Source organism: Oncorhynchus clarkii, chromosome 1 (genome assembly GCF_045791955.1).
Source record: "Oncorhynchus clarkii lewisi isolate Uvic-CL-2024 chromosome 1, UVic_Ocla_1.0, whole genome shotgun sequence".
Lineage (NCBI taxonomy): Eukaryota > Metazoa > Chordata > Actinopteri > Salmoniformes > Salmonidae > Oncorhynchus > Oncorhynchus clarkii.
Genome location: NC_092147.1, coordinates 45,824,578 through 45,847,813, shown reverse-complemented (window position 1 = coordinate 45,847,813; position 23,236 = coordinate 45,824,578). Strand labels below are relative to the sequence as shown.

The 23,236-nt window shown below is 45.0% G+C and overlaps 1 protein-coding gene across 1 annotated transcript in view; it reads right to left on the bottom strand.

The window, feature by feature from the left end:
* LOC139407926 (laminin subunit beta-1-like) overlaps positions 1 to 23,236 on the bottom strand; it is a 36,238-nt gene that overhangs the window by 9,947 nt on the left and 3,055 nt on the right. Inside the window, exons 3-23 of the mRNA XM_071151813.1 lie at positions 22,211 to 22,352; positions 19,609 to 19,682; positions 18,718 to 18,906; positions 17,877 to 17,940; positions 17,472 to 17,680; positions 16,279 to 16,399; positions 15,901 to 16,089; positions 14,775 to 14,951; positions 14,541 to 14,653; positions 13,993 to 14,072; positions 13,137 to 13,272; positions 12,869 to 13,027; positions 12,641 to 12,768; positions 12,211 to 12,331; positions 11,838 to 12,039; positions 7,889 to 8,032; positions 7,550 to 7,781; positions 7,152 to 7,318; positions 5,810 to 6,034; positions 5,474 to 5,691; positions 5,293 to 5,389 (exon numbers count right to left, since the gene is read on the bottom strand). Coding sequence (XP_071007914.1) covers positions 5,293 to 5,389; positions 5,474 to 5,691; positions 5,810 to 6,034; positions 7,152 to 7,318; positions 7,550 to 7,781; positions 7,889 to 8,032; positions 11,838 to 12,039; positions 12,211 to 12,331; positions 12,641 to 12,768; positions 12,869 to 13,027; positions 13,137 to 13,272; positions 13,993 to 14,072; positions 14,541 to 14,653; positions 14,775 to 14,951; positions 15,901 to 16,089; positions 16,279 to 16,399; positions 17,472 to 17,680; positions 17,877 to 17,940; positions 18,718 to 18,906; positions 19,609 to 19,682; positions 22,211 to 22,352 — 3,187 coding nt within the window. The remainder of the gene's footprint in view (positions 1 to 5,292; positions 5,390 to 5,473; positions 5,692 to 5,809; positions 6,035 to 7,151; positions 7,319 to 7,549; positions 7,782 to 7,888; positions 8,033 to 11,837; positions 12,040 to 12,210; positions 12,332 to 12,640; positions 12,769 to 12,868; positions 13,028 to 13,136; positions 13,273 to 13,992; positions 14,073 to 14,540; positions 14,654 to 14,774; positions 14,952 to 15,900; positions 16,090 to 16,278; positions 16,400 to 17,471; positions 17,681 to 17,876; positions 17,941 to 18,717; positions 18,907 to 19,608; positions 19,683 to 22,210; positions 22,353 to 23,236) is intronic.

Sequence of the window (23,236 nt, the reverse complement as noted above, 5' to 3'; positions counted from 1 at the left end):
AATAAATGGTCTACTTCTTTTTAGCCACGGACGGCACAGAGAGCACCAACACCCGAGCGAGCGCACATGAAAAACAAAGCAATGAGCGCTCGAAACAGCTGACTGACAACAGCAAGCAATGGAAAATCAGCAGATAAATCGAATGCATTGGAATAAAGGCATTAGTTATTTTTTTTATCAAAGACGTGTCTCAAATAAATGACGAAAATGAGCACGTGCAAAATTAAAATCTAAGCATTTAAAGGAGCTCAGCTGAGGCTGAACTTTAGCACTACTGAGTGGACAGCAACATGAGCAGGGAGACGGTTTGTGCAGACACATAGAACTAAATGGTTTAAACCGCGAGAGAGCAGTCAGGATGTTAGTTTGATTTGGAAGCTTTTATTTTCATATTTACCACTGTAAAACATATTTACCACTGTAAAACATATTTACCACTGTAAAACATATTTACCACTGCATTTAAAAAAAAAGTTTTGTTGCATTTAGCGTAACTAATGACTCATTCAGGGGAGACAAATGCTACTAATGTTACTAATGCCAAGTAGCTAATCGGCTGTACCTGCTCCAAAACTCCTGTAACGCCTATAGCTTGTTCTCCATCTTTTTAAACAGTGAGCCGACATGTTTTCAGCACTTTTGTTTCCATGACGGATCAAAACTTGTTTACTCGTGCTCTCTCGTCTCTGCAGCAGACACATAGTGAGCCATACGCAGTATCGAATCGCAATACATAGAATCGTGAGAATCGCAATATATATCGTATCGGCACCTAAGTATCGTGATAATATGGCGAGGTCCATGGCAATTCCCAACTTAGTTTTCTGAGAAAATCCTTCACCTCACTTTTCAATGAACAATTTCCAGAATATAGCCGGGTCTATGTTGAAATACCTAAACGTGCCTCTTTTCTTTCGTTTCTGCACCGCATGTTGTACGTTACAGCACAGATATGATGATTGTGAGCAGGCAAGGGAGGGCATTTCCAGCGTTTTTTTTGTGACATGGATCCCCCATATGGTTTCTATTCCTCTGCCTAGGCCTAGGGGTGGAGGGGGGCAGAGATGGTTGTAAACTACACCTTCAATGGTCTACAGTTGGTGCAGTCTTTCATCATGGGCCAACACACACACACACACACACACACACACACACACACACACACACACACACACACACACACACACACACACACACACACACACACACACACACACACACACACACACACACACACACACACACACACACACTGTTTGGGACAAGGCTTTGATGTACAAGGCGCAGTGGACATGGCTCCTACGGAAGTGTATGTAGGTTTTGCAGGAAGCAAACTGCCTTCAAATCACTGCAAAAGCCACACAAATGGCGGGATGGACAACTGTACAACGTCACACTCCACATTTATAACATACTAACGAACTGCACCATTTGAAGCTAGTTTTATGTCATGTTTAGCTGTTGGGCTGCTCCAGATTGGGGGGGAAATCAATATGAGGTGGTCTGACATTGATGTTGTTTACCAGGATCACTCATTTGCGCTCTGCCCAGCTGCTGGGGTTTCTGCGGAGAAAGTGTAGGTCAAAGGGGGGTGAGTGTAACTGGTGTGAAATGATTAGCTAGTTAGCGGTGTGCGCTAGTAGCGTTTCAATCGTTGACGTCACACGCTCTGAGACCTTGAAGTATTTGTTTCCCTTTCTCTGTAAGGGCCGCGGCTTTTGTGGAGAGATGGGTAACGGTGCTTCGTGGGGGGCAGTTGTTGATGTGTTAATAGGGTCCCTGTTCTATCCCAGGTTGGGGCAAGGAGAGGGACTGAACCAACACTGTTACACAGCCTGCCCGAGAAGTTCATTGTTTAAGTCCTATGTTAAAGCTATCAAAGTCATCTCTATACCTTTTGGTTCGATCACTTTTGGTTTGATAATCACTTTCTAATTTCATTTTTTTATTTATTTTTTTTTTATTTCACCTTTATTTAACCAGGTAGGCTAGTTGAGAACAAGTTCTCATTTGCAACTGCGACCTGGCCAAGATAAAGCATAGCAGTGTGAACAGACAACAGAGTTACACATGGAGTAAACAATTAACAAGTCAATAACACAGTAGAAAAAAAGAGAGTCTATATACATTGTGTGCAAAAGGCATGAGGAGGTAGGCGAATAATTACAATTTTGCAGATTAACACTGGAGTGATAAATGATCAGATGGTCATGTACAGGTAGAGATATTGGTGTGCAAAAGAGCAGAAAGTAAATAAATAAAAACAGTATGGGGATGAGGTAGGTAAAAATGGGTGGGCTATTTACCGATAGACTATGTACAGCTGCAGCGATCGGTTAGCTGCTCAGATAGCAGATGTTTGAAGTTGGTGAGGGAGATAAAAGTCTCCAACTTCAGCAATTTTTGCAATTCGTTCCAGTCACAGGCAGCAGAGAACTGGAACGAAAGGCGGCCAAATGAGGTGTTGGCTTTAGGGAGGATCAGTGAGATACACCTGCTGGAGCGCGTGCTACGGGTGGGTGTTGCCATCGTGACCAGTGAACTGAGATAAGGCGTAGCTTTACCTAGCATGGACTTGTAGATGACCTGGAGCCAGTGGGTCTGGCGACGAATATGTAGCGAGGGCCAGCCGACTAGAGCATACAGGTCGCAGTGGTGGGTGGTATAAGGTGCTTTAGTGACAAAACGGATGGCACTGTGATAAACTGCATCCAGTTTGCTGAGTAGAGTGTTGGAAGCAATTTTCTAGATGACATCGCCGAAGTCGAGGATCGGTAGGATAGTCAGTTTTACTAGGGTAAGTTTGGCGGCGTGAGTGAAGGAGGCTTTGTTGCGGAATAGAAAGCCGACTCTAGATTTGATTTTCGATTGGAGATGTTTGATATGAGTCTGGAAGGAGAGTTTACAGTCTAGCCAGACACCTAGGTACTTATAGATGTCCACATATTCAAGGTCGGAACCATCCAGGGTGGTGATGCTAGTCAGGCGTGCGGGTGCAGGCAGCGAACGGTTGAAAAGCATGCATTTGGTTTTACTAGCGTTTAGGAGCAGTTGGAGGCCACGGAAGGAGTGTTGTATGGCATTGAAGCTTGTTTGGAGGTTAAATAGAACAGTGTCCAAGGACGGGCCGGAAGTATATAGAATGGTGTCGTCTGCGTAGAGGTGGATCAGGGAATCGCCCGCAGCAAGAGCAACATCATTGATATATACAGAGAAAAGAGTCGGCCCGAGAATTGAACCCTGTGGCACCCCCATAGAGACTGCCAGAGGACCGGACAGCATGCCCTCCGATTTGACACACTGAACTCTGTCTGCAAAGTAGTTGGTGAACCAGGCAAGGCAGTCATCAGAAAAACCGAGGCTACTGAGTCTGCCGATAAGAATATGGTGATTGACAGAGTCAAAAGCCTTGGCAAGGTCGATGAAGACGGCTGCACAGTACTGTCTTTTATCGATGGCGGTTATGATATCGTTTAGTACCTTGAGCGTGGCTGAGGTGCACCCGTGACCGGCTCGGAAACCAGATTGCACAGCGGAGAAGGTACGGTGGGATTTCGAGATGGTCAGTGACCTGTTTGTTGACTTGGCTTTCGAAGACCTTAGATAGGCAGGGCAGGATGGATATAGGTCTGTAACAGTTTGGCTCCAGGGTGTCTCCCCCTTTGAAGAGGGGGATGACTGCGGCAGCTTTCCAAACCTTGGGGATCTCAGACGATATGAAAGAAAGGTTGAACAGGCTGGTAATAGGGGTTGCGACAATGGCGGCGGATAGTTTCAGAAATAGAGGGTCCAGATTGTCAAGCCCAGCTGATTTGTACGGGTCCAGGTTTTGCAGCTCTTTCAGAACATCTGCTATCTGGATTTGGGTAAAGGAGAACCTGGAGAGGCTTGGGCGAGTAGCTGCGGGGGGGGCGGAGCTGTTGGCCGAGGTTGGAGTAGCCAGGCGGAAGGCATGGCCAGCCGTTGAGAAATGCTTGTTGAAGTTTTCGATAATCATGGATTTATCGGTGGTGACCGTGTTACCTCAGTGCAGTGGGCAGCTGGGAGGAGGTGCTCTTGTTCTCCATGGACTTCACAGTGTCCCAGAACTTTTTGGAGTTGGAGCTACAGGATGCAAATTTCTGCCTGAAGAAGCTGGCCTTAGCTTTCCTGACTGACTGCGTGTATTGGTTCCTGACTTCCCTGAACAGTTGCATATCGCGGCGACTATTCGATGCTATTGCAGTCCGCCACAGGATGTTTTTGTGCTGGTCGAGGGCAGTCAGGTCTGGAGTGAACCAAGGGCTATATCTGTTCTTAGTTGAACGGAGCATGCGTATCTAAAATGGTGAGGAAGTTACTTTTAAAGAATGACCAGGCATCCTCAACTGACGGGATGAGGTCAATGTCCTTCCAGGATACCCGGGCCAGGTTGATTAGAAAGGCCTGCTTACAGAAGTGTTTTAGGGAGCGTTTGACAGTGATGAGGGGTGGTCGTTTGACTGCGGCTCCGTAGCGGATACAGGCAATGAGGCAGTGATCGCTGAGATCCTGGTTGAAGACAGCGGAGGTGTATTTGGAGGGCCAGTTGGTCAGGATGACGTCTATGAGGGTGCCCTTGTTTACAGATTTAGGGTTGTACCTGGTTGTCAACAATGTATACAAAAGTTTGAAGTAGATTCAACTACCACAGTGGACACTTCATACAGTGACTGCACATTTCGACTCAAGGGACTAGCCTACATCAGAAGCCAATTCATGTGTCCTTCAGTGGATAATTCAGCAGGCTGCTCTGCTCCATTGATTTCTACTCTGTGACAAAGATTCCTTTGTTTTCAGCAGCAGTCACTGTGTTGGACAGCCGTCCCTCCAACAGGACACGCCATCAGAACAAAGGTGCATTGTGGAGCACCGGCGGGATATTGGGAGGCTTAGACAGACCCCCCCCCCTGCCTGTTTGTCATAGAAACACAGCCGCCGGGTGAGAGAGCACATCTGGCCTTAATATTGGCTCCCACAGTAAGGAGAGGATGCAGTGAGTTTCTCCACCATAGCTGAAACTCCTACACATTCCCATGATACGAAGCTAGGGGAATGTGGCTGCTTGTGATACCGTAGTCATTAACACTAAAGGCCTCCTTTGCGTGTGTTGCAATTAAAAATTGTCGGGTTGGAGCTTTCTCACACACAAATGCACATAGACATGCACACGTGCGCACACATACACCTCAGTGTGTGTCAAGATGTAAATTTAGTCAGTGTGGTGTCAGCACGAATAACTGCAATGCTTCTGATTGAGATGTGCCAACTCACCGTTGCATTTCTCTTCAGGTTCTCCCCAGAACAGTTCTCTGCACTCCCGACACGTTTTACCCCCAAAGCCAGGCTTACAGGAGCATTGGCCACTCAGCTGTGGACAAAATACATGCATAAATACTAGAAATGTGACCTTTAGGACCCAACAGAAGATGGGCGTGGTCGTGTGAGAACCCACCTCATTGCAGGAAGTCCCAAATGAGTGGTTGGGGTCACAGTCGCAGGCGTCACAGCCCGTCTCGCTGGCCATGTTCCAGGTGTCGGGGGCACACTGGTCACAGTGCTGACCCAGCACATTCGGTAGACACTGGCACTGCCCGCTGCCCAGATCACAGTGGCAGTCACCCACCACCGGGCACGTGGCTGGATTGGTGCCCAGGTGGTTACAAACACACTCTGAGGGAGAGAAGAGATGTTGCTAGCAGGTTAGCAATTGGACAATGACAATGACTTCACCTCACATTGATACAACAAACACATAACAAAGAAATGCAAGTTAACTTTTTTTACTCACTTCTGCAGTTTTGCGTGAGGGCATCTCCATAGTAACCCAGCTTGCAGCCGTGGCAGCCCTGACCCTCGGTGTGATAGAGACATTTGAGACATTCACCCGTTCTGACATTACAGGACTCCTGATCCAGCATGTCAATGTTGTTGTTGCACTGGCAGGGTTGGCACTGCCCGCCGTTCTCATGGGGGTTTCCATAGTAACCTGGGGCACACTCCTCACATCTGGCACCTGTAGGGGAGAGGGAACAAGAGGTAAAGGGCGAAGGGGGGGAAAAGTGCTTAATAACCCCTTCACCGAAATGATTGTGTCATCACTCACCTCTACAACAACAATCTATTCACCTATCCACACTATCAGAAATAATGACTGCCTATATATTTACTTCCACAATAACATACTGTATGCCAGGGTTGTGTTCAATTCAGAATTTTGGAATTGACTCCCATTCAACTCATGAGCTGAAATTCTAATTGAATTGGCCCCACCCCACAGGATGTAGAATTTGAGTTAGCGTGACAGGAAGTATAATTGAATTCGGTGCAATTCAAAGAAATTACAGTCAGTCGTAGAACGTGTTTCATTTAATTTGACATGTCACACTTCCAGATACCAAAAAATATATAACTTTTCTCGGGAAATAATGTTCAAATACTCTTTTAACCTTTGTTTCATTTTGAAAGAAATGTATTTGTTAAAAATTGTTCAACTATTGTCTTTCTCTCACAACTACTTACCACATTGTATACACTGCAGTCCTAGCTAACTGTAGCTTGTGCTTTCAGTACTAGATTCACTCTCTGATCCTTTGATTGGGTGGGACAACAAGTCACAGTTCATGTTGCAAGAGCTCTGATAGGCTGGAGGACGTTACTGTGTAAGTCTATGGAAGGGGAGAGAACCATGAGCCTCCTAGGTTTGTACTGAATTCAATGTACCCAGAGGAGGACGGAAACTAGCTATCCTCCAGCTACACCATGGTGCTACCCTAAAGGGTGCTGTTGAGGCTACTGTAGACCTTCTTTGCATAATAGTGTGTTTTAAGTTATTTGGATATTATTTATCTATCTAAAAAGGATAACTTTTTACATGTTTTACAATTTAAATTGTTATGAAATTCATTGAGGAGGATGGTCCTCCCCTTCCTCCTCTGAGGAGCCTCCACTGACATCATGGAACGTTACCCCAAGCTTCAACATGAATGCATACAAATCATCTGCTTCCTAGGGAACAAGTCTGAACATAGGAAGCAGGGAACAAGTATAATAAGTAATCCTGCCATGCTTCGCTAGTTTACTACTGTAGGTGCGCTATAAATCTTGGCAGGTGGTTGTTATTGGCTGCCTACCTCTGTACCCGGGGCTGCAGACACAGAACACCTGGTAAGGGGCGTCCAGACCGCGGTAACATTCACCGGCAAACTGTCGCCCGCTTCCGGGCCCATCCGGACACATACAGAGCCGACAATGGTCCCCTGAACCCAGGACGGGGTCGCCGTAGTAACCCTCCAGACACCTGTAGGGAAAAGGCAAAAGGTGGTATCTATCACTCTATCATTCACATACATGTCTTTATTATAGACAACAACAAAACAAAGTTGTCAAGTGGCTTTATGCTACGGGGAGATTTAGGCAAATGGCTGACTTCTAAGGACCAAGTATAATGCCTACCCATCCAGCCATACACCAATGAGCCACCTTAACCATTGACGCCTGACTCCTCAACCCACATTGACCCCTGGCTGACCTCTCGCAGTTGTGTCCAGTGGTCTGTTCTCGGCAGCCCAGGCATTTTCCGGAGTAGGGGTCGCACTGCTCTGTGTGACCGTTGCAGGTGCAGAGGCGACAGTTGGGGAAGCCCCAGTGACCCGGCAGACAGCGGTCACACTGACGGCTGTATGCCCCGGGGATACACACACACTGGCCTGTGGCCTCGTGGCAGAACGCATCCTCCGATCCCTGTGGATTGCAATCACAGGCTGGGGGGGGAGAGAGGAGGAGGGCAAAGGGAGTGATAAGTACCAGATTCAGTGCCTGTAATGATGCGTCACTGACAGGGAAGCCTTGTCACTTCAGTCAAACGTACGTCTGCAGCCACTGGGTCCAAACAGGAAGGTGGCAGGGGCACACTTGTCACAGTTCCTGCCTACCACGTTGGGGCGACACTGGCACTGCCCACCGCTGGCGGCACACACCGTGCTGAGGGCGCCCTGCGGGTCACACTGGCATGCTGGAGAAACAGAGACCGGAGGAAACGTTAAAGACAAAGTGAGGGAATGGGCTTAAAAGTGAGTTGAACACACGATCTGGAATTATCTGTTCAAATGGGGGCAATAGTTGCTGCTGGATACACAAGTAAGGTATTTCACCCAAACAGTTTTGAATATGGTATAGGTACTGACTGTACATAAAACCCTGGTTAACCATTTGTCTCAATATATATTTGCCTCAGTATATATTGCCTTTGACATACTGACAAAGGTTTGTTTCATTAAGGGCGACTGAGGAATTTCCTCAACAACACCTCTTTATCTATCAGACTGACAGGCTCACAAAGGGACCATATCCTTCTCAACAGACGTGTGGAAAGAGAGAGAGGGGTACCAGACATTCCATAGAGGACAGTGAGTCCATGAGTGGATTAGGGAGACGAATGAACTGGTATTCACTAGGTCGTGTCAGGGGAGGGGGATTTTAGGCAGGCATGGGAATGTGTGTGTGTGTGTGCGCGCGCAAGCTTAAGTACGTGCAACCGTAGAGTGTGAGTTTTGTGTCCCTATATGAACTAAACATCCCCGAAGGTTCGTCCTGGATAGATGGTAATGATATGCTCTGAGCCAGACTCTGCCAAAGCCTGGACTCCTTCAACACTATCCTCTGAAGTCTCTATGCTGTCCTCATAAATCAAAACACGCCTGGGACTTCTGAAACACATCTAAACCACTGTGGCTTAAAGCTCGAATTTAAACAATAACAAAGCAGTCACCCTGTCTGTGTTTGGTAAAAAGCAGAGAGATGGGCCTGGTGAAATGTAACCACTTTAAAAAATATATTAACAGTGCTATGGATGCAAAGACTGACCGTCCATGATATAAAACGTATAGTCGTAACCATGTTTTGAGGCTATAACCCACTGGGCACAGATGTCATTTCAATGTCTAGCTTTGATTTACCTTTGGTTGAGTTTGTCAACTAATGTGAATTCAGTGTGAAATCAACAAACATCATTGGATTAAAGTTAAAAGTTTGTTGAGAAAAAGACAAAATGTCCTTGCATTGATGACGTTTCGCAAATCCAATCAGTTTTCCGTATTGATTCAACATCATCACATTGGATTTTTTTGTTGAAATGATGTGGAAACAATGTTGATTCAACCAGTTCTTTCCCCCAGTGGGACATTGTTTCTTTTACAAGCACATTACAAATATTGGAGTAAAACAAGCTTCTATTTTGGCTTCTGATGGGGTACGACAGTTGAACTAAGCTCATGAGGCATTTAGAAGTTCTATCCTTCCAGAATCAATGGGTATATATATCATTAATGTACGTCCAAACATGGCTGTAGCAACTAAGGATTCCAACTTTAGTAAGGGGACACCACAGCAACGTGAGGACCTTCAGATCTAAGGGAGGTGAACTGATCTGTGGGCTAGATTATTGCACACAGACCTTGAAGACTGGTTTAGACGTTCTGATCTTTATCATCTACTAAGACTGGGGTAAGACTTAAACGGGACCTACGAAACCACATTGGCTTTGTGAAGACATGCAGCAATGTGCAGAAACTACATCTGTGCAGGAGACCTCAAACAACCTCCACGTGGGACCTCAAACAACCTCCACGTGGGACCTCAAACAACCTCCACGTGGGACCCCAAACAACCTCCACGTGGGACCTCAAACAACCTCCACGTGAGACCTCAAACAACCTCCACGTGGGACCTCAAACAACATCCACATGGCAATTGAGACAAGATAATGTGACTTCCACAGCTGGGAGGATTTTAAATAATATTGGCAGCATTCCTAGAGACAACGAATACAAAGCCAATCAAATAATATCACACTTATTTCAATCCTAACAATTACTTTTCTTCCCCTAGACATCTAACTACAGTATTATGTTGCAAAGTAGGTACCGTCATATACAGTATAGCTTTGTTATAAACGTCTTTACTTTTTGCCGACCATGAGTGAGAAGAGTTCCCCTCGAAGATAGAGAATTGGGTTCTATTTTATATTTGATATTATGCCATACTCTTCTACTCTAAATCAGACCACCTGTGTGAAAACGTTGATACGATAGCAGGAACCCTGCATATGCTATAGCCTGTCAGTTCTCACTCTGTCTGACAGGGAAGGAGATTCACTGCTGCGGCGGGCTGAGAATGTTCCTCTACGGGCATTTCAGGATCCGAGAGGGTCTATAATCAAGCTACAGGTCCATACATGAGGAGATTATAGAGAGATAGAGACGCAGTGTAACTGTTGATGAGTGGCATGGGCCGGAAACCGGAGATGACTGCACTATGCCAGAGACACCGGAGGGGATAGAGTACAGAAGGACAGAGGATTGACAGGAAATTAAAGAAAGGGATAGGAAAAGAAAGGAATGGAAACTGCTGCTGTATTAGCGGAGAGACCGAGGCTTTTAGTGTAGACAGTCTATGGGGAGATTGACTGATGATGATTGCCAGACAGAGGTGGCAGGTCAACGTTGGAATTCAATTCAGGCGTTCCAAAACAATGTCCACCACATGCAAACTTTAGGACAAAAACTAGAGTTGAATATTTTCCAGGTATTTTACAAATGTTCCATCCTGAGAATAAATCACTTTTCTACCGGTTAACCTACTAATTCCCGACAAAACCGGAAGTGTCTTTTTTTAAAGCATATTAAGAATATACAGTGCCTTTGGAGAGTATTCAGACCCCTTGACCTTTTCCACAAAAAAGCAGAAATATCACATTTACATAAGTATTCAGACCCTTTACTCAGTAATTTGTTGAGGCACCATTGGCAGCGATTACAGCATCGAGTCTTCTTGGGTATGACGCTACAAGCTTGTATTTGGGGAGTTTCTCGCAGCTATTTTCAGGTCTCTCCAGAGATGTTCAATTGGGTTCAAGTCCGGGCTCTGGCTGGGCCACTCAAGGACATTCAGAGACTCCAATCAAGTTGTAGAAACATCTCAAGGATAATCAATGGAAACAGGACGAACCTGAGCTCAATTTCAAGTCTCATAGCAAAGGGTCTGAATAGTTATGTAAATAAGGTATCTGTTTTTTTATTTTTAATACATTTGCAAAAATGTCTAAAAACCTGGTTTTGCTTTGACATTATTGGGTATTGTGTGTAGATTGATGAGGAAAATATGTTTTATTTAATCCATTTTAGATTAAGGCTGTAATGTAAGAAAATGTGGAAAAAGTCAAGGGGTCTGAATACTTTCTGAATGCACCACATCTACCTATATCAATCTTGAACAGGATTATATATTTTGGTTGCAATTTGAATGGAATTGAGAGACTGTGCGAGAGTGCTTGCGCATGCACTGATTTAAAGCAACCATTTTTGAGTGATAGGCTGTTTTAAATCTCTGCAGCAGCAATTAAAAACAATTTTTACAAATAACATTACAATTACAATAAAAAAATAAATAAGGTGACCCCCAAAATCCAGATGGAGATGTGTAAATTGGCAAGCATTCAGTCTTTATATTACAGCAAATGTAGGGCCTACCTGGCACAAGAAACAAAGTTACCATGATGAGATGAATAGGTCTACGAGCCTAGTGATCCGCGCTCCATACTGAGATGGGCTGTGTTTCCCCACACTGAGTAGACACATTTATTATAATTGGTTTCTCGCAGTTATTTATCCCGTTGAAAAAGGGAGTGGTTTTGGGTGGTAAATCTCGGTAAACGGGTTCACGTCATTCAACCCTAACAAAGACCTTTAGTTAAGAAACAAATACATGAGCATACCAGTATGTTGAAGAATACTTCAGTGTTGGGAGTGCGGTCCCCATACCTTTAGCTCCCCGGTGCAGCAGAGCAGATACGCTGAAGATGAAGTTGCGGCAGATGTCTGTGGACGGGGTCTTCACTACGCTCTGGCTGTTCTCCAGACAGCGGTAACGCTGGAACGTGTCCCAGGCACTGTTGGTGGCCACGTCACCTCCCACAGAACCAGTGAAGATCTCCAGGTTCTTACAGTGGGGCATTAGCACAATCTACAGACGAGGAAGAGAGATACAGAAGATGGAATGAGATTTAGCATGGAGTCAGTAAAGGCTCAATCCTAATACGAAATCCGAGTAGCTGACATTTCAGCGTAAATCTACAATTGACATTGATGGGTATTTTAAGGAAAAGTTGTGTGTGTGTGTGGGGGGGGGACTAACCGAGTCGATAAGTGTATATGGGGACTGTACGTCACTGAGTGCAGAGTAGAGGGGCAGGCTCAGACGAACAGTGTAGTTCATCCCTGCCTCGAAACACACTGGTCTGGGGAGCACCATGTATCTGAGGAGACAAGAAAAAGACGGATTTCAGAAAATAACACACACTTTTTCAAACACTCCTATGACACACACACTAAATATGTGTTCCCAGTGTGCTCCAGGGGAACCTCCAAGGTGCATACACAGAGTATACCTAGTACACAGACAGAGGCCATCACTCACTCTCACAAGCATTTTCGCTACACTCGCAATACCATCTGCTAACCATGTGTATGAGACCAATACCATTTGATTTGATTTGACCAGTCACCCACCAGTCCCCCCTCCCACCAACACATACACACAGACAGAGGAGGAGGTGTGTGTTTACCGTGATCCGGGATGAAGGGATATCATCTGGTTGTCGTCATCGGGCATGGTGTTGGCACAGCGACTGTCTGCTGAAATCAAACTGGGCCGCATCACTGTCATCAAAACCTCCTCCCACTGGTCTGGTAACTACGCCAACACAACAGGTACATAGACATAAACAGGTAAACAAGGGTAGGGACATGACCCCATGAAGGGGGAGGGATATGTGATATGTGCTGAGGCTGACCTGAGGCTCGTAGCGGATGAGGACGTCGTACTCCATGGAGTGGGGGATGTTGTCAATGGAGAACTCCAGGTAAGCCCCCTCAGGAACGTTGACAAAACCTATCCCTGTCCAGGTGGGGCTACGGTCCTGCGGGCGAGGTCTCTGCACTACTGTCAAACCCTGGAGGAAGAAGAGAGGGAGGGAAAAATAGAGGGTGAGAAAGACAAAAGGTGAGTAGGCGTAGTGGACATGAATCGACCATGATCACGTGATGAGGTAGGTAACTCACAGGTCCAAACTTGGCGTCCTCGGCCTCGTAGGTGTAGTGGTCCAGGGCAATGAAATAGAAGCCTGACTCCACCTGGTCACAGCGCCGGCCAAACATGTGTTCTCTACACGCACACTGGCCAGTCTCCTGAGAACAGCTGGAGTCAGAGAGAGAGAGGACCGAGTTTAAAAGTTTCAACATCAAGGTATTTTAAGACTTTTGTGGCTGTATCAAAAGCAGTGGTGGAAAAAGTATACAATTGTCATACTTGAGTAAAAGTAAAAGATACCTTAATAGAAAATGACTCAAGTAAAAGTGAAAGTCACCCAGTAAAATACTACTTGAGTAAAAGTCTAAAAGTATTTGGTTTTCAATACACTTAAGTATCAAAAGTACATTTAATTGTTCAAATATACTTAAGTATCAAAAGTAAGCAAATCAGACGGCACTATTTTCTATAGTTTTTTTTTACGGATAGTCAGGGGCACATTCCAACGCTCAGTCCACCAGATCAGAAGCAGTAGGGATGACAAGGGATGTTCTCTTGATAAGTGTGTGTGTAGTGGACCATTTTCCTGTCCTGCTAAGCATTCAAAATGTAACTAGTACTTTTGTGTGTCAGGGAAAATGTATGGAGTAAAAAGTACACTATTTTCATTGGAAATGTAGTGAAGTAAAAGTTTTCCAAAATATAAATAGTAAAGTAAAGCACAGATAACCCCAAAAACAACTTAAGTAGTACTCTAAAGTATTTTTTACATAAGTACTTTACACCACTGATCAAAAGAAATAAGAAAGTATGAAGAATTTGTAAAGTAAATTGGGTAACAGACAGGCATTTAGATAAGAGAATTAGAGATGTGAACTTTGAACTCACTCGTTATTGAGGGCTCCACCCAGGTCACAGTCACATGGTCTGCAGCCATCCATATCATTGCTGAGCCCCCAGTGCTGAGGCTGTAGGATACACACACACACACACACACACACACACACACACACACACACACACACACACACACACACACACACACACACACACACACACACACACACACACACACACACACACACACACACACACACACACTGTTAAAAACACTCCTTTAATGACACGTTGTTAACGACCTCCCACTATGTTTCACTGCAAAAGCTGTTTCCAAGCTGTGGACGGATGTACCAGTCTCTTTACAAGATTTACAGCCCTGGTGACGACTAAACCAAGCCACCAAAAAACACTTACAGAACGCATGTAGCAGATGTGTAACTAGCTGGCTAGTGAAGCGTTAGTGGAAATTGGTAATCGTAAGTCAACTGACTCTCACATAGTGTCCGGGCTAACTTTCTGGTCTCTCAGTTTGCACAGTTGAATTTGAGTACAAAGTGTCGTGTACAAAGTAAGTAAATCATAATAGGGTTCCTTACCATACATTGGTCACAGTCTCTCCCTGTGACCAGGCTTTTGCAGAAACAATCTCCTGAGTCTGTATGACACGGACTCCCTCCAGGAACTGTCCCCAGGGTATTACAGGTGCAGGCTGGGAAAAACAACAAAGAGTAGTTATTCTAATAAAATGCTGAAATACACAGCTTGAAAAAGCCTATGCAAGGACTTGGAAAAGACCCGAGACGTGTGCGTGAATGTGTGTGTGTCTTTACCCAGGCAGCCCAGAGGGTGGTCACCCAGGCCATAGTGGGCCTGCTGGCACTGGTCACAGCGCTCTCCCTCCACATTGGGTTTGCAGCGACACTGGCCAGTGATCAGTCCAGACGACACATCAGTCATCCTGTCACAGATCCCGCCATTCAGGGAGCCCACCGGATCACAGTTACATGCTACGGAGAGATGGGAATCATCAGGAACATTTGAGTTAGGAACTATGATGTAAAATGGGGTATTGTGCATGGAACTAGTAGAGTAGAAACGCTGCAGTGGTGACAAGCTAACGGGATGAAAAAAGAAATGGTCAAGGTCAATATCAATGTGAGGTATTTGATATTTTCCTCTTGATGAAGGAAATATACTGTAACTTCTGAAGGTTATTTGAACATCTGCATCAATGATTTGTGTGCTTAACTGTAGCTATCTACGTGCTAACAAAATGACCAAACTTAAAACAAAAGGGTTGGGAAAAAAAGTCTTACAAAGGAATATTGGAAGTTCTCTCACACACCACACATACACCAGGACTCCAAACACTGAAGACAAATGTGAAAAACCCTAACAAGCCCATTATTCACACATCAACGCAGACTGCGATGAGGTTCTCCCTAGATGCTAGGCTGAGGCCAGTTATGCATCTCCAGCGGCCTACCCAGAGAGCCATGAAAGGGGGGGAGGTGACACATGAGAAGGGTCTCTTCTACACCATACAGTGGTTTGGGATTAAAAGACCACACTGCTTTGGCTGACATAGCCTCAAAGCCCAGGTGTTCTCGCTCATATCCAGGTCACAGAGGCAGGATCAAAGATCCAGATCGCAGAGCCAGATCGCAGATCCAGATCCAGGCGGGAGGAAGGGAAAATGTGAAACATCTATATTTTCTAAAGAGAGACAGACAGAGTCACGGACGAGATGAGGGGGAGTGGGTGGAGCAAAGTGGCGGAGAAGCGTACAAGGATGGAGGCAGAGGTGAAGAAACAGAGGTTCAAGAGGTGGAGGAGTAACGGGGGAGAATGTAACAAGGATGGCTGGAGGTAGAGAGGTGAAGGCTGGGTTTGGATGGTGGGGTGTGGAGGGGAGGGGAGCCGTAGAGGGGGGTTGGAGTTGGAGGCTCGACCTACGTTCACAGATGCTGGGGTCGCGGATGTCCCTCTCTGGGTGCTGGTAGTAGAAAGGCTTGCACTGTTCACAGTTGTGACCCATGGTGTTGTGCTGGCACTCGTCACACACACCGCCGCTCACATTACCCGTAGAGACGTAAACTGCCATGTCGAAGTGACACGAGCCTGAGTGCTGGTTACAGTTACACTCTGCAGAGAGAGACGAAGGCAAGCAGACAACGTTGATTCACAGTGTTCATAGAAAAGCTAGTTGGACGGTTGTTAACTGACTGAGCAGACACTGCAGCCTGTCATCATAAGCGATCAATTATAAGGGGACCACAAGCTATAATATTTCCCTCTAGTAAAAAAAAGACATGTTAGGGTAAAGTGGCATACTTTTACAGGCATTGGTGTTGCGTCCCTTGGCTGGTCTCCAGGGCAGCTCGTGGTAGAAGTCCTGACACTTCTCACAGTTTAGCCCCATGGTGTTGTGGTTGCACATACAGTGGCCATGCACCTTAGGAATATCATTCAGAAATGGAGGCGAGCAACTGAATTAGACATTTACTAAGCACTTAAAAGCAGTCAATATGCCATTACTTCATATCCTATCCATGTGCATAAACTACGAACACAAACGATCTATTGACATCGACCTTAAAATGATTTCACAGGCCATATTCAGGGTTTAATAGTATAGTTCAGGGACCTATCAACTACTGTGCAGAGACCCAGGCCTCTGGTGGAACAGTGGTATTTGAATCAGCTTCCCTTGGCCATTATGGTCCATTACAGCTGAGATATCAGTGCAAAAGCAAGGGGAAACTACAGACAAAAGGAACAGTTGCTTGAGATATTGCTTTTCCTCCAGCTCTATCCGCGTATTCCCCTTCCAGATGGCAGCAGGACATGTTTACAGTGTTGGCTAGCTCTCATCTGGTCTGCAGACAAAGGACAATACGTTGACAGACAGACTGACTTGGATCCAGTTAAAATGAGCAAACTAACAATTAAATAATAAAACCTTCAAGATAATAGCAGATACGTGCCAAGTTTGGTGTCGCTATAACAGCCACTATGCCACTCTTATGGCGGGGTTACGTAGCTTTTATGTTAGGCCTCCTCAGGCAAGGTGTTACTGTATCTAGTTTTGTTTTTAAGACATTTTAATGTGAGGGAATCCATTTGAAAAACACTGCAAAATGACTGAGAGGAAGAGGAGAGTAAATAGGGTTCATTTCCTCTTTCCTGGTGTATAATAAAAGTGACCAAAAGGCAGAGTAGCCTTTCCGCAGACAGACAGACAGACAGGCCGTAGCAGAGACTAAACAGGAACTGCATTGTTTGCCTTTTTCTCTCCAGAGCATACACACACAGACAAACACGTACACACGCAAGACACATGCTGTCCGCAAACACACAAACAGTCTCCCAAGCGCACGCAGATGTCGACCCACACGCTCTCACCAACACAAACACAATTGTTCTTAAACGGCAACACACACACACACACGCACACAAAGTGCACAAATGTCCACACATAAGGAGACCTGATGAAAACTACAACAACCTTATCAGGGAGAACTCACCATGCCCTCCACTCCATCCCCAGCCCCAGCCCCGGCGACGGGGGCGCACTCGGAGGCGTGTCCGTAGCAGAAGCAGTTACCCCGGACCACCATGTCGTAGACGGCGTAGTAGTACTTCTCCTTGATCTCCATGCGGGAGTCCAGCAGGTTGTCTCCCAGGGTGTGCAGCTTGGTGAACTTCACCCTCAGGTTGGTGATCTTCAACATGTCTGAATCGTTCGGAGACATGTGTTAGCCGTTAGCTTGTAGATTGTTAGCCCTGAGGTCATTATGCGTAATAATTGTGTTTTGCAGTTCTAGTTGGCTAACAGGCAACACATAGCTGGTATTTTCCCCCCAGAAAATGGGAAGGATCAAAAGAACAGATATAAACCATTAAGTACACGTGTCGTCACTGGAACTTACTTTGGATTCTGGGGCTGTAGGGATCTTCAATACGGAAAGCTGGATCCAAAACTCGGAAGATGACCTACAGAGACAGTCACTGCGATTACACTCGACTTTCATTGTGTTGTGTATGTGATTGGTTATTACTTAGCTACAACAAATGACTTGACATACACTGAGTGTACAAAACATTAAGAACACCTTCCTATTAGTGAGTTGCACCCCACCCTCCTCAGAACAGCCTCAATGCACCGGGGCATGGGCTTCACAAGGTGTCGAAAGTGTTCCACAGGGATGCTGGCCCATGTTGACTCCAATGCTTCCCGCAGTTGTGTCAAGTTGATTGGATGTCCTTTGGTTGGTGGACCATTCTTGATACACGCGGGAAAATGTTGAGCGTGAACAATCCAGAAGCGTTGCAGTTCTTGACACAAACCGGTGCGCCTGGCACCTACTACCATAACCCCTTTCAAAGGCACTTTTATAATTCTTCTTTAACCTGTCTCTTCCCCTTCATCCACACTGATTGAAGTGGATCTAACATGTAACGTCAATAACATTTACATTTGAGTGATTCAGCAGATGCTCTTATCCAGGGCAACAGGAGCAATTAGGGTTAAGTGCCTTGCTCAAGGCCACAGACAGATTTTTCACCTAGTCGGCTCAGGGACTCGAACCAGCGACGTTTCAGTTACTGGCCCCTTAACCGCTAGGCTACCTGCCACTTTCACCTGGAGTCACCGGGTCAGTCTATGTCAATGAAAGAGCAGGTGTTCTTAATGTTTTGTAAACTCAGTGTATAAACCTATCATTGATAGAATTTAGATTCTCTCAAAACTCAGTAATTCGGAACACACACCTCTCCCTCTGTCGACGGCTCTATGTCGGAGTAATGCGAATCGCAGATGATGTCATCCACTTTCTGCATGGGCCCCGGGGATATGGCAGGGTATGCCGCCGCGCAGTCGTATGCAAAGTAGCGGTACACCTGCCAGTTCTTCCCAAAGTCAGCCGAGCGCTCGATCACCATAGCAGCAGGCCGGAAGGTCTGTCGTGGAGAAGAAACCATACTTGTGCACTTTGATGATATACCCTCACACTGAGGTTACGACCAGCAATTTGACCTGGAGTACATCTGGAAAATGGCAAACTTTTTCTAAACTAACATAATTCGCTGTAATCAAAGATGACGCGCCATGAGAGAATACAGGTGTGAACTATCTAATAAAATGATATACTACAATACCATAATTACAATGAAAGTTGAGTCATACTATGTGGACATGTTGATGTTGAAAGATCTGTGAACAACAGGGGACATATTCTGGCATTTTACTTGACATCCTTCTTATGAGAAGCTGCTAGCCATTGGGAATGTCTGTTACAGTACATTCATCCATAACTGGAACTTTTGTATTTGTCACACAGGCTTGATGACACAGTTGAGTTCAATATTGGCTGTATTTCAAAAGTGCTTTCACACAGCATAAATAGGCTGCAATTGTGAGTAATGTTATACAGGCTAGATCTGTGTGGAGCGAACAATCCCGGACGGGAAGGAGGTCTGTTCCACATTCCTCGGGCTCACACACAGCTGGGGGATATGTGTGTGTGTGTGGGGGGAGGGGGGAGACCTCCCAGACCAAGTCTTGTGCTAATCTCCTGAGTAGACAGGCCAGCCAGCATCCCCTTACACATTACCCATGCTCCCCCACAGCGAGCCCTCTGACCCAGCATCTCCATTGGTTACCTTGAAGGTCATGATGAGGTGGGTGAAATGAAACTCCGCCTCCAAGTTCAGCTGGATGGTCACTTTCTCAAGACCTGCGAAGAAAAAGAGGAAGAGGGGGGAAAAGAGACAGAGAGGAAAAGGAGAGAGGGACATTTAAAAAAAAGAGGTGGCCAAAAATGGAAAAGGGGAGGGAGATAGAGATAGAGGGGCCAGGAAAGAGAAAGGGTCAAAAGGCAAGTGAAGGATAGAATTACAAAAAGTTATGAAGTCAGAGAGGGTGAAACGGATGGAGAGAGAAAAAATTAGTTTACAGGGTTCCACTTGAGCCAAGCATAACACAATCTGGAATGCTTAACACTACACGACACTTATCCACTCTTCCCAGTGCTTCCTCTGGAACGGAACACTTGCATTAACTCTTCGACTCTCTCCCTTCCATAGTCTAATCATGGTTGGTTCCATTCTATGATATCAATCTCACGGCTGCCCTTCTGATTCCTGACATCCATCTTCTTTGCCACAAAATGACGCGGTGGGTTTTAAGCATAACCACGGGGCAGTTAAACAGCAAATAACAACATAGCTGTTCCAAATGTCCACATTTCTTTGGTAAAACTAAAGTCAAGCGGCTATGTTTAATGAGTAGCAACAAGAGCAACAACAAGCCACCACGTATTCCAACGGACTATAAGTCATGTTTGCCATACAACAACATAAGGCAACTAAAGAAGTAATAATACGCTTTCTAGCAACGATTGTTGAGTGTCAGTTTTACAGAGGGTTTGGGGGAAACCTTTTCTGTGCTTATGTACGTAAGAGGTTGTGTTTTGGTCTGGGTCATACACTGCCAGTATCGGAGCGGATCTAGTACGGTAATGTCTGGATTATGAATGAAAATCCCCTGCCTCTTTTCCAACCCCCATCGGTGGAGTTGGCCGCTATATTCCTCCACCATAACCTCCCCAAAGTCCTATCAGATGACTTTCTGAATCCAATATCCTTGCAGCCCTATTTTGGGAGTTAACTCTTTCAAGACAAGGTGTACTTGGGATATCAAAATTATTATTATTTTTTTTTAAAGGTACAATGCAGCCGTTTTTATTTCAATATCAAATCATTTCTGGGTCACAATTACCTTCCTGTGATTGTTTTCAATGAAAATGTTCAAAAAGTAACAAAAAGCTTCTTTCTTTCTTTTTTAGCAAAAAGCAATTTCTCAAGCAAGAATTTTGTAAGAACTGTATGGGAGTCGTCTGAGTGAGGGACCTAATTGGAGGAGCCTAATGGGAGGGATGTGTAACCGACTCTCTTTGTTATTTGTTATTGGTCTATTAACTGATATCGCCTGGTATTATCCGAATTCTCTAAATGTCACTCTATTATTTCAACCTCATAGCCTTGGAAATATATGTCAAATATAGGGAAATGACCTTTTTGAACGCACTTCCCTTTTAAAGTTGTGGATGATTTCAATGCTCGTGGCCTCTGAGTAATCATTAAAGGCCAAGTGCTCAGAGTAGAGGCAGGCGAGCCGAGAACGGAGAGGAGCAATAACGCAAGGAAATCAAGACAGCAGCGGCAGCAGTAGATATACCTCATCCGAAGGGCTTTGACTTCTCAAACACGGCAGAAAGCTAACACTATATGATGCCCCGTCCCCTTATTAGTTCAGCCACGTACTTAGATAACTAGCATGTGAAACTTAGGGGTCGCGTTAATGCAGAATTACTTGCTTTTCAAGCAGAAAAAAATATAAAACACATGAGAAATATCTTTCTATGTTCCTTCTTTGATAAACATTTGAAATATGTTAGCCATGCATTGTTTTTGCAAAAAAAATACCTTGCTTTTTCATTGTTAGCTCATTTAATGAGTGTGGCTGCCAGCCAAATAGCATTGCAGTTCTGTTGTCATCTGATGAAAATGAAGCTATTTTCTGCCTAATGTGTTGCACTAATGTATTTTCTGTGAAGGAAAACTATACTTGCATGCCCCTGATCACTCTATTGAAGCAAAAAAAAACATGGTTGACCTTCAATATAAAACACGACCCCTGTCAGCTGGACTCACCTGCTCCTGCCTTCTCCCATTGTGCAATTTACAAACAAACACGTGACTCGTTCAACTGTTCTGGGGAAATACGGTGAGCTTCATTATGTCAAATAATGTGACAGGTGAACTGATCAACGCGATCGGCATGATCTCCTAACGTACTGCACAAGTTGACAGCAGGTATTTATTTAAATAGGTAGCCACAAATATTGAAATGTATTGAAAAACTGCAGCAAAAAAATAGTTTAAACTGTAATCTATATACGGTATACCGCCCAAGCCTAGTAAGAAGTGAGAACTTCCTTACGAGCATCCATTACACGGTGTACACAGTGTGTCATCCCAACGGCTACCTAGCTAATCATTCCCAATGGGTTCATCCTGTTATTCCAAAGTTTATGACAGGTCAGCCATTACTGCTTTCTCTTTGAAGCCTTCCCTCACATTGATTAAAGCTAAGGGATTGGAGGGTGAAAATATGCCAAGAGGCGGGAGTGAGAGAGTCACCATTAATTGAACTCCTCTGCCTACTAGCCCCCCCCCCCCCCCCCCCACCACGAGAACTCACCATTCTCTGACTGCCACCAGGTTTTCAAGCGGTTGGGGGCGAATGTGGTCACGACGTTCTCCACCCGGTGGCCGGTGGTGGTGTTCACCACGCTTTTGACGTAGACGTCGGTGGAGTCACACAAAAAGCATTTCTTCTCATCCTGAAGAGACCGTGGGGGTTGGGAGAAAGAGAGATGAGACTGCCAGTGATGCCAAGCAGATTTCTCCCATTCGGGGACAGATAAGGAACAAAGCCCATTCATACAGAAGTGAATGAAAATGAGTTATTTTATCAAGAGTAGATACGGATGCTGAAATGAGTGATTGCGCCAAATAGGCCCTTAACAACTTTAAAAATAGGAGCCTATCTTGCCCTGGCCTCATCAGCGAATGCTTATCTGAGGCTGCTGACAATGTACGCTTCATTTGGCCACCAGATGTTCAGAAGACACACAGTGTGTGTGTGTGTGTGTGTGTGTGTGTGTGTGTGCGCTTGCGAATGTGTACACACACTTTTAAGGGTACAAATTCAGCACCATCTAGATATCCTTCCAGCGTCTTTTTACCACTTCACTTGAGAAGAAACAACTTTACAATATTCTAAAGCATCTATACATCCAGACCATGAAACATTGAGCCCACAGGCACACACTAGAATTTAAATTCCACTACATATAGATGTGTTTGATAAGACATGGAACCTCCACCTTCTCTAGGATTCTGTTGGATCACAATCTGGTTTCTCTCTGCTTCAGTGGTCACACACATTATAAAAAATTGTATTGGATTAGATTTCAATCTTAAAATGTTAGCATGCTCAGGACCTACCATACTTTAAACAGATGCACGTCATGAAAGTATTCTCAAGTAGTACATTGGATATAGGAGGATATAATACAGACCGATGCGGATTTAGAACTACAAAGCTTATAAAATAGGATGATTTCTCAAACAATGTATGGTCTGTCTTTTTATGTAAGGGAGAACAAAAGCACAGCCACTTTCAAGTCGTTGAAGACGTTCCAAAACTCTTTTGTTGGTCGGA